At 59.8% G+C, this 10447-nt stretch overlaps 2 protein-coding genes across 3 annotated transcripts in view; both read left to right on the top strand.

Moving 5' to 3' along the window:
* The window catches only part of LOC306649746 (serine protease 41-like), a 12283-nt gene extending 11459 nt beyond the window's left edge, over nucleotides 1-824 (top strand). The window contains exon 7 of one of the 2 annotated variants that reach the window (XM_079120993.1): nucleotides 166-824. In XM_079120993.1, coding sequence (XP_078977119.1) covers nucleotides 166-420 — 255 coding nt within the window. In that variant the 3' untranslated portion in view covers nucleotides 421-824. The remainder of the gene's footprint in view (nucleotides 1-165) is intronic. The other variant, XM_079120992.1, reaches the window with a different exon arrangement.
* A 5046-nt stretch (nucleotides 825-5870) lies between these two features.
* ZG16B (zymogen granule protein 16B) lies at nucleotides 5871-7764 on the top strand. The gene is made up of 3 exons (XM_079120020.1): nucleotides 5871-6050; nucleotides 6260-6365; nucleotides 7374-7764. The coding sequence occupies exons 1-3, from the start codon at nucleotides 5987-5989 to the stop codon at nucleotides 7708-7710; spliced, it is 507 nt and encodes a 168-aa protein (XP_078976146.1). The 5' UTR covers nucleotides 5871-5986; the 3' UTR covers nucleotides 7711-7764.
* Nucleotides 7765-10447: the final 2683 nt, after the last annotated feature.

Genomic DNA, 10447 nt, shown 5'->3' with positions numbered 1-10447 from the left:
AGAGACTGCACTTTGCAGATGCAGAAACTGGGGCTCTGTCCCTGCGGGGAGCAGGGAATAGGACTCAAGCCCCCCTGCCAGCTCCACAGCCACCCCTGCTCCCCCAGCTCCTCTGCAGGCCCCACACACCCCGCCCTGGCTGGGCTCACCCAGGCTTCTCCCCAGGGTGACTCAGGAGGACCCTTAGTCTGCGACCTGGAAGGGCTGTGGTATCAGATTGGAATTGTGAGCTGGGGAGTGGGCTGTGGTCGGCCCAACCGGCCCGGAGTCTACACCAACGTCAGTCAGCACTTCGGATGGCTCTGGACACTGATGTCCCACAGTGCACACAGGCTAGACGCCTCGCTGCTGCTGCTGTTCCTCTCTACACTCTGGGCTCTGCAATTCCTGGAGCTGGCTGAGTCCAGTTGGCCCGTGTGAGCACCACAGTGCTGATACACTCAGGGTCCTGTGGGGACGGCCTGCCAGACCAGGCTTCAGTCCCCTCCTGACTCATTTGCTAATAAACACAGTGCATGTCTGAATTTGTGCTCTACAGAGCTTTCTTGGGATCCAGTGGCTTCCTGGACAACTGTCTGTGTTCACCCATGACCAGTCCAGCCCAGGACTTGTCCCAAACTCCTAAACCTTGTCCAACTAGCCAAACCCTCTCCAGCAGGTTCAGTCATAAAGGTGACTTATGGGAAGTCCCAGGATGTCTGGGGCAGGGAAGACTGGGGTAGGGTGCCAGAGAGCAAACATCCCGACTGAGGACCCCCATATAGTGTGCCCCATCACCCAAGTGCCAGATGATTTTGATCCTACCATGGTCCCCCAAAAGCCAACCTAAGACCAGGACTAGGTGCAGGTAGTTTACTTGGGATGTGAAGAAGTGGGGAAACCAGGGCAGGGAGGACAGAGATTGTACAAAAAGGAGGTTATCATTGGGGGTAACCTCACACCCATTGAGGACAAGGACAGCAGGGCTGGCATTCCTCCTGATCCCCAAGGCACAGCAAGGTCCGGAGGCATGGGATTCTCCAGAGCAGGAGCTGACCCCTGCTGAGGCTGTCAGTCAGAGCTTCACCAGCTGAAGCAGCAGCAGCAGGTGAGGCAGGTGCAGTGGGAAGGCATCTGCCTCGTCTGCGCCCCGCAGGCCCTCCTCAGTGGCCAGGGCACCTGTCCACCAGGGCAGCCTTGGGGGGTTTCTGGCCTATTCAAGCAGAGCGGGTTTTGCAAGATGCCCAAATGCTCTGAGCCCAGAAGATGGAGATGCTCTGGCCAGATTCCTCCCTCCTGGTGCCACCTCCCCAAGTCCCGCTTCATGGAAAATGCCCCCCTGAAGTGCATGTTCCTTTCACCTCTGTGTCTGGGAGGAAGGCTGGAGAGGGCTTCTGATTCCTCATCCTGGGCAGGGGTCCACTACCTTGCTGTCCTTCTGCCCTGTGGGTCTGCATCATCAGTGGGCAGTTGAGCTGATGTGGGTGGACTGGCCAGTTTTCTGCAGGGAGGCTGCATTGTCCCTCTGACTCCTGGGGTGCCATCCATGGGCAGTGGAGGAGAGTCCCTGTCTGGAGAAGAGGAAGATGGAGCAGGTAGGAGAGCTGGGTGTGGATTGGAAGGCAGGTTCTCAGGGGTGTCTGGAGCCACATGCCAATTCCAGAGAGAAGAGGTGATCCAGGGCCCTGTCGGGTCTGGGGACTTCTAGATGGCACTGAACAGTGGACTAGAGTGGAAGTTGGCCAGAGGAAACGTGTCAGAAATAAGAAGTGGGTCACAGACCCAATGCCACGTGCTGCTGGGACGTCGGAAGGGTGGGGCCTGGAGAAGAATCCAGGTGCTTTTCCTGAGTCTGAGCCTGGCCACAGCTCAATGGACTGATTGGCCAGCAGGGTGCAGGTGGACGGTGGCCTGGGGGAACCTGTCAGAGAGAAAAGGCAGATGCAGAGCTTGGCGCTCCCAGCTGCAGGGGTCGCCTCTTCTTCAGCCCCTGCTCCCTCAACCTGGCTGGGACTCCTCAACTCCCAGTACAGAGGTAGCCCCGAGCTGAATGCCTACGTCCCCTCAATTTGTGTCTTCCAATGTGACTATGAGGGGGTGGAGCCTTGGAGGTGATGGGGTGCTGGTGAGGTCATGAGGGCGGGGCTCCAGGATGGGGTTAGGACCCTCATGCTAAGAGGCCAGGGAGGACACGGGAGAAGGCAGCTGCCTACCAGCCAGGAAGCAGCCATCACCAAGAACCCAATCCATAGGAACCTTGACCCTAGACTTCCAGCCTCCAAGCATAACCGGCTGTTGTTGAGCCATGGCAGTCCTCGGGGCGGCTTGAGCTCGTTAAGACACCAAGTAGGAGCCGCCAGCCCTGCCTCCCCATTTGAATATAGTTTAATTTTTTTAAAAAAAATTTAATACCTGTACTAATGGGATTTTAATAACATTAAAGATTAGGTAAAATGCATGCCCGGATGTCCTGGCTGTCCAGTAGGTATTGAGTTTTCCTGGAGAAGTTAGATAAAATGCCCAGCAGGTGCCCAACGTGAACACGAGTAGATGTAGCAGCAGGGTCCCAGGGACTTAGAGTGGACTCGCCTCCTGCTCCCCAACGCCTCGAAGCCTTCTGGGGAGGGGGCCTCGTTCCCCCGCGATAGCCACTCAAGGGAAGTCCATGCATGAAGGCCAGCCTCTGCCCTCACCCCTGAGAGTTCCCATCCCCTTCCCAGCAGCCTCTTCTGGTGTCTGAGGCCTCAGCGATGGGCTGAGGCTGCATGGTGAAGCCAGTTCCCCGCTTCGCCCCAGAAAGTTCACTCTGTCCCAAGGCCAGAGGTGGGGACTGAGGCTCCCACCTCCAAGTGAGGCTGGGATGTCCTGCAGAGGAGGAGCCTGTCCCTCAGGCTGCAGTTCTGAATGAGCCACTGATGGATTGTCTCTGGCCTGCTGTGCTGAGAGGGGTCTTCCCAAACCCCACGCCAGGAGGGCAGGGAGGCCAGGCCTGTGTGACCTAATCCAACTTCTGACCCACAAGGCCACCCAGCCAGGGCCCACCTCTCTGGGAGGAGAAGGCCTCATTGTTCAGCTTCCTGGCAGAGTGCAGACTGGGGCGTGCCCAGGACATGGAATAAATGCTCAGTAAATCCCCCTCCTGGGAGCCCTGATCCCAGGGGACAAAGGGCCTGTGTTGAGCATCTGTGAGAGCAGGCTCAGGGCCAGCACTCGGCCTAGGTGGCTGGAGGGTGCAGCGTGGGGTTGATCCGGGATCCGGACCTTCCTGCTGTGCACACACAGGGCCAACACGTGTGTGCCTACTCCTGCGTATAAGAGCCAGGGTCAGGTGTGTGGCCTGCACTGCCGAGCACAGGCAGGCATGTGGGTCTGAGGCCACACTGGTGCACTCTGCGGAAACGTGCCTCGTGTGTGCTGTTGGCATGTCCCGTCCACCTCTGGCCAAGCTGCCAACTGCCTCTTCCTCCAATTTCCCACTACCCTGGGGGATGCTTCCTGGAGTCCTGGCCCAGACAGACCCTTCTCCTGGGTGCCAAATCCTTCCAGAAGGCATTGGAACAGGCAGCAAACCTGCAAAGGTGCCTCAGGCTGGGACAGAACACAGCCCCCTTTGTGTGGCCTCCAGGCCCCTGCCTCCAAGAGCTCTGCTGCTGAGGGCTCGGCTCCTCCACCTCCACCTCCACCTCCCGAAAGCTGCCCACAGCCTCGGCAGGGGGCCCTGCTACCCTGTCCCTGACCCAGCCTCCACTGCATCTGCAGGCCAGAGGGTCACTGGGAGGACAGGTAGGACTGGGGCTCGGAAGGCACCTGAATCCACCAATCCTCCCCAGGCAGACACCGCCCGGGCTGGAACCAGTGGCTCTAAAGGCTGTTTGGCGTAGTCACCTGACTCCACCCGTCTAGCCAAAACCAAGAGGGCTCTGCGTTGCTCCAGGGAGGGGAGCGGGTGCCCTCCTGGGTGGGCAGACAGTGTGCGAGGGGCCGGGTAGCACAGTCGTGGGCTTCGTGGGCAGAGGGTCCCTGTGCCGCCTGTGTGCGGAAGCAGCCCTGGGCAGGTGGCATGACTGGGTGCAGCTTCCTGCCTGATGCGTCCTCTGTGGATGGCAGCATGTTCCCACGTCACAAAACATGCTCTTTTAAATTCGTCTGATGGTTTAATGTGTGAAGAGCATTCTTAGCTCAGCAATGGGTGGTGGGCTGTTTTGGTCTGAGGGCCATGGTTTGCCCACCCCTGGCATAGGTAGCGCCTGGCCCGGGGAGTCCTGGAGGCCCTGGGGAAGCCCGGCCTGTCCTGCAGCCCCTCCCCTCCTGCCATCCCATGAGACCAGGGTCCCCATTCCCAAGAGTCTATGCGACTTCCAGGCCACTCCCGCCCCACCCTTTCTCTTAGAAGCTCACAGGGACATCCAGACATGCTCACCCACACAGGGTTCCCTTGGGGGAAAGGCCCGCGTGGCAAGGACATGGGCCCTCCTCCCCACACTCTGCAGTGTTGGGGTGTGGTGGACGCCACTGTGTCTGCGCCCTGTCATTGCTAGGAGAGGCTGTCCTTGGTAACCTGCTGCTTTTCCCAGAGAATCAGCCGGTCGCCTGCCCGCAGCACCTGCGAGCAGTCTTAGGTATTCCAGCCTTTAGATGGAGACTCTGGATCCTAACAGCCACCCCAAGAGTAGGTTCTACGCAGACAATAATCCACACGTAACAGATGACACCGTCTCAGCCCTGGTGAGCAGGGAGTGGGATCTGCCCCCAAGCCAGGCTCCAGTACCCAGTGCTGGCCATCACCACACGGTGTCTGTCCCAAAGGTGGGAGCCCTGGGGACAGCTTGCCTTCAGCCGTCATAGGGCACCAAGCCCCCAACCGCACACATGGAGCTCCCTGGAGTTGCTCTCGCCCCTGGTTGGGCACTGACAGCCTCCATCTCCACTCCGCCACCCTGGCCCTGCAGTTTCTCCTCTTCCCCAACCCTGGTTCCTCTCCAGTGGGGTGGCTCTAGGCCTTCAGAATCTTGGAGGCAGAAAGTCTCCCGCTTCAGGCTGGAGTCAGAACAGTGTGACTCACACAGGGCACTCTGTGCACCCTGCTGGCCTCCCTCCCGGAGGGCGCCGGGTAGGGAGAGATGGGAAAGGGGCGTGGCCTGTTGCACCAAGAAGCTGCCCAGAGCCCACCCCCAGAGAGGCACCAGCATCACCCAGTACGGCAGGGCCCGGGTGCTCACAGGAGAGTCCCCTCCCCTGGCCCCTGGCCTCCCGCCACAGCAACAGCCCCCCCTTTGGTGTCCTTCTGTCCCATGACCTCTGAGGCCCTCAACTTCAAGCCACCATCCAACTATACCCAGACCCTGACAGAGGAGAAGCCACTGTTTCCTTCCCAGAGACAAGAAAGGGACAGTGTTGAGCAAGACTGTCCACTCTGGCTCAGGAGGAGCTCGGCTTGGGCTCTGAAAACCTGCCAGACCTGGGGCCCTGCCCAGGCTGAACGAGGTCCTCAACCCGGCTCTAGACAGGCAGGTGTCTGGGCCCCAGAGAGCTTCTGAGGACACCTATCCTGCTGCCCCCAGGTCCTCAAGCCCCCAGGGTCAAAACCTGCCTGGCCAGGTCAGGGAAGGGCTCTCCAACCCCTGAAGTCCAGGTCGATCCCAGTGCTGATGGAAGAGAACCCAAGAGTAAGAGCACAGTGCCTGTCACTGTCCCCAGTGCCCGTCACTGTCCCCAGTTCTGTTTGTGCAGATTACTGGGCCAAAACAGCCAACACAGCACATCCGGGAGCCTCCCGCCTGGCCCTGGGGATTCCCCTGGGAAGAGCCCCCACTGCCCAGCTCCTTCCTTCCTGGCCCCCTGGTGGCCCCTGGCTCCTTCCTTCTGGACGGGGGCCACAGGCACCAGGAGCATATAAGGGGCGAGGAAGGGCACCTAGGCTCCAGGAGGCTCTCCCGGCCAGTAAGGCGCACCGGGAATCAGGCGTCTCCACTCTCCTCCCCAGAACCCTGGGTGCTGACTGGAAGCCATGCTGCTGTTGCTGACCCTCGCCCTGCTGGGGAGCCCAGCCTGCTGGGCAGACCAAATGTCTGGTGGGTCTGCCCCGCTCCAGCCCACGTCCCTGGTGGCCACCTCACCTCCCTCTGCCCAAGAGGCCCAGAGACCCTCCCAGCCCTTGTCCCAGACTACCTGCTCCCAGGGCCATGCTCTCTGCCTGTGGGGTGGGGTCCACTATTTGGGGCACAGGTGGCCTCCAGCTGATGGTGTGGGTTTTCTCCCATCTTGGTCCTCATTCATGCAGAGATGTATGGGTCCAACAAGGGCACGTTTTTCTGTACCTCTGAGCACAAGGGAGAAGCCGTCAAGGGGATCCGGGTGTCTACGAATATCCTTGGCATAATTTTAAAGTGAGTGGGGTCCGGGTGGTGGGGCCCTGCCTCGGTGTCCCAACCCTCCCGGGTGTCAAGAACCTGGTAGAAGGTCCACGCAGGGCCTCTTCTCCCCGAATCCTTGCCTGGCTCCCAACGGCTCTTCAAGCCCGTGGATTCCTGAGTCACAGAGCCACCTACCCACCATCCCTTTTCCTAGCACCTCCTGTCCTGCTTGCTGCCTCCCTTCTTGACTCCACTTGTAGGTCACACTCTTGCCTTCTGAGTTGCTCAGACAGGGCTGGCAGTGCTTCTCCCTACCCTTTCCTTTCAACCCAAACAACTCAACCAAAAATGGCCCCTCAGTTCCAAGGCCTGATGGGACAACCAAGGGAAGGTGTATCGTGCTAGGGTTGAAGAGAAAAGGAGGTGAGGGTCAGAGTAGGCTGCTGACTGAACATGAGTGGCCCAAGTGTTAGAGGCAGGAGACCCTAATACTGGATGCCCCTGCTGGAGGCCTGGGGCGGATCTTTGCCTTGCACTTAGGGGTTACTGGGGATGTGGGAGACAGAATGGCATAGAGCCACCAATGGCAAAGCAGACAGTGGGTGGGGCAAGCTAGGGAAGCCCTAAGACAGCACCAGAGTGAGCCGAAGGACTCGGATAAGCCCAGCCAGGTGGGCAGGTGAACACCTGATGCACCTGGAAGGAACTGCGCCTCAGGCCTGTGACCTGCTCCTAGGAGTGACTTGGACCGAGGAAGTCCAGGCCTGGTACATGACAGCAGCCAGCTCCTCCTGAGGGTCATGGGTCACGATGACTGGACCCTGCCTGAGCTCTTCCGATGCCCTCAGTGACCCTTCCCAGCAGTTCTGCCCACTTTACACAGGAGGAAACTGAGCGGGGGAGGCTGGGTAAGGAACTCAAGACCACAGGCCCCGAGACTGCTGAAGCCCAGGGTCTCACTCAGGAAGCACAGCGCAGGAGGGAGCAGGGCCAGAGGAGCCGGGCAGTGCGGGGCTGCTCAGAGCTTGGTCTGTCTCCCAGTTTCCAGGTGAAGCTTGGAGACTCCTGGGATGATACCCAGGGCGTTCCAGGTGGACAGTCTCAGGAATTAGAGCTGGGGCCGGACGAGTACATCACAGAGATCCACGGCTCCTTCTTACTCAACCTCAAGCACTTGATCCTGTGCACCAACCGGGCCCGCTGTGCCTCGTTTGGGAAGAGGGCTGGCCGGGAGTTCTCTGCCTTCCCCAAAGAAGAAGACCATGTGCTCACGGGCATCTGTGGCGTGCGTGGTCTCATTGGCATCAAGGGCATTGCCCTCAAGTGGGGTTCTGTACCACTGAACTCAACTGCAGAAAAAAACGGCTACCCTGAGTGAGGCTGTCGGGCTGCGCTGGCTCAAGTCTGGATTTCGAATCTACCAATCAATAAAGCTTCTGCAATAGCCGTGTGTCCAGGCTCGGTCCTTGGGTTTGAGGAACCAAAGTCCCCAGGGCTGGAGCCCAGTGAGTGGAGATGAGGGATGGGCCTATCCAGCTGACCTCCACTGACCAGGCCCAGCTGCAGGCTTCTCTGAGTGTGTAGGGACAGGGATGCCATTCATTCCTTCGTTTGTTCACAAAGCAAGCTTTTGCAAAGGTCTTGTTCACACCTGCTTCCCCTGAACATTGGGGAATTGAAAAAGGGCCAGTGACATGTCCAGCTAAGGAACTGGCTGCCCCAGTGGGACAGAGGCAGAGGCAGACGGTGGCAGCGTGTTGTGGCATCTGTACCGATAGGGACACCAGCAGGTAGTTGTGCATAGATAGGCACTTGTGGGTGGTGGCATGGGACCACTTCCTGGAGGAGGCAGCATCTGGGAAGTCTTAAAGGAGAGGGAGGAGGGCGCCCCAGGCGCAGGAGTCAATGCAGCCAAAGGCAAGGAGAGCCAGGGAAAGCTGAGGATAGGGCTCTGCCTGCACACCCTACTCACAGCAGTCCACAGACAGACTCTCCATGGTCTCTGTGTGCAAAACGAGGAAACTGAGGCATGGGGCACAGAGGAAGTTGACCTGGCTCACACAGCACGAAGTGGCAGTGGTAGGGCCCAGCTGCAGTCTGGAACCTGGATTCTGGATGAAGGCAAAGATTTCACAAACTCCTCAACGCTCTGCATAAGATCCATGCTGATATTGTTCTCTCCTTTCATTTTTTTTTCTTTTTCTTTCTGAAATTGTAAATGCTTGTGGAGAGCCCAGGAACCTCAGGGAACCAGGAACCAGGGTTGGGTGTCTTTACTGGCCTTGCCCTCCATTGGCTGTTTTGTGATCCCCTCTGTATGAACGTGACCTGACATGCCGCACAATGACATCTGTGAATTTAACACACCAGTTGTGGTCATCACAGGCACCTAAAAATTGACTCTCATCGGGGTCATGGGGTTCGTCCCTTAGGGCAGGCATTTACGTTTAAGACAACATTCTTTGGGCTGGGGTTGTGGCCCAGTGGTAGAGTGCTTGCCTAGCATGTGTGAGGCACTGGGTTTGATTCTCAGCACCACATAAATAAACAAAGGCATTGAGTCCATCTGCAACTAAAAAAAAATTTTTTTTTAAAAGAACATTCTGGCAAGTGTAGATGCAGTGATTTTGCAGGGGATCCTCCCCCCCACACACTTTTTTCCTGTGTGGGGGAGGAGAAGCCACTGGGGTTGGCTGGGGACCTCCCACCTCGCCTTCCAGCTGTTCCACCATGCTGGGCAGTCAGTTCTGTCGCTTAATTTATTTCCTGCAACCGGCTTCTAAAAGGGAAATTGGTTTGCAGTACTACCCAGACTCTCTGTCCTTTCTTGGGCCGCAGCTGCGGGGGACGGAGGTGGCACCTGTCTTCCAATGCCTTGGTATGGCAACAGGGATGGTCAGGAATGGAGCAGTGGACTTGAGTGACAGCTCTGCTCCCCCAAGGCATCCTCTGCTTTGTGAGGGAAGATGGAGAGGCGGAGAGGACGAGGTGTCTGGGAACTCAAGGAGGGAGCCCGCAGCCGAAGGCGATGACGCCCTCTCAAGGAGCGGTTGCCGAGCGCAAAGCGGCACGGGCAACCCCGTTGGAGACTTCCGGGGAATCCCGTCATGGTGCCCACAGCCAACACTCAGGGCACTCTGCGTGCCAAGCCCTGCATCGACACCGGCTCTGGCTGGGGTGCTGCGCTTGCTCTCGGGGACCTCGGGTCCGACTGCGTAGACTTGGAGGCCGTCCCGGTGCAAACGGCTTAGTGCGCAGGTGTAGGGCCAAAACGAGCCCACTCCCCTTAGTGACCAGGGCCGCCCGGGCTCTCGCAGGTGCGAAACTACGCAACCGGGGATTCGGGGCCGCTCTGGCCTTGCTGCCTCCAGCCCGGGGTCATCAGATCTCCCAGCCCCACGGAGCGAGCGCACAGGGGCACCAGGAGGCGGCGCCGGGTAGAGGCGTAGAACCCGCTCCGGAGCCCTTGTCCACGCGGGCGCTCGGCCCCTCGGAGACCGCGGTGGGCCCTGGGTGGACGGCTTCGCTGGGGTAAAGCCCCATTTGGAGCCGATTCCCAAGCGGCAGAGGAGCCAGTGCCGGCCTTTAGCGGACAGGAGCTGCTGGCCGGGAGCCGGAGGGTGGGCGCGGAACTTCCGGCCCGCCGGGCGCGCGAAGGTGACCTGGCGCCTCCTGCTGGTGATCCAGCGCAGGTGTCGGACCCGGGCCGTGCGCGGCGGTCTACGGCGGTCACGCGCTCGCCCGCCGGCAGCAGGAGCTCCAGCGCGCGGCCGCCGGCTCTGCGCGGCGCCGGCTCCCGAGCGCGCCGAGCGGCCGCAGGATGCTGGGGAGAGGCCGAGTCAGCCCCGCAGCCCCCAGGGACAGCCAGTTTCTTCCCTTGCTGGCTGGGCCCTCCCCGCGTTGAAAACGCACGCTTCGGGCTCCGGGCAGGTGCCGGCCGCGCTCCGCTTGGCAAGGGTCAGTCTGTCCTCCCCTGGCTGCTGGTTCCGGCCTCCGCCTCTTGAGATACACCCCTCCCCCCGGTCCCCCGAGATCCTGGCCCCAAGTGGGTGTGCTTCTCCTGCGGTCCTGGAGCCCTCGCGCCTGGGCCTATTCCTGCACGTCCTGTGGGCCGG

The sequence above is a fragment of the Sciurus vulgaris genome, assembly GCF_902686455.1.
Source record: "Sciurus vulgaris genome assembly, chromosome: 18".
In the NCBI taxonomy this organism is placed as follows: domain Eukaryota; kingdom Metazoa; phylum Chordata; class Mammalia; order Rodentia; family Sciuridae; genus Sciurus; species Sciurus vulgaris.
This window is presented reverse-complemented; position numbering and strand designations above follow the sequence as displayed.

Coding starts and splice junctions, on each gene's coding strand:
- ZG16B (XM_079120020.1), top strand. CDS start 5,987: ATGCTGCTGTTGCTGACCCTCGCCCTGCTGGGGAGCCCAGCCTGCTGG. Junction 6,051..6,259: donor CTGGGCAGACCAAATGTCTG/GTGGGTCTGCCC, acceptor TCATTCATGCAG/AGATGTATGGGTCCAACAAG. Junction 6,366..7,373: donor ATCCTTGGCATAATTTTAAA/GTGAGTGGGGTC, acceptor TCTGTCTCCCAG/TTTCCAGGTGAAGCTTGGAG.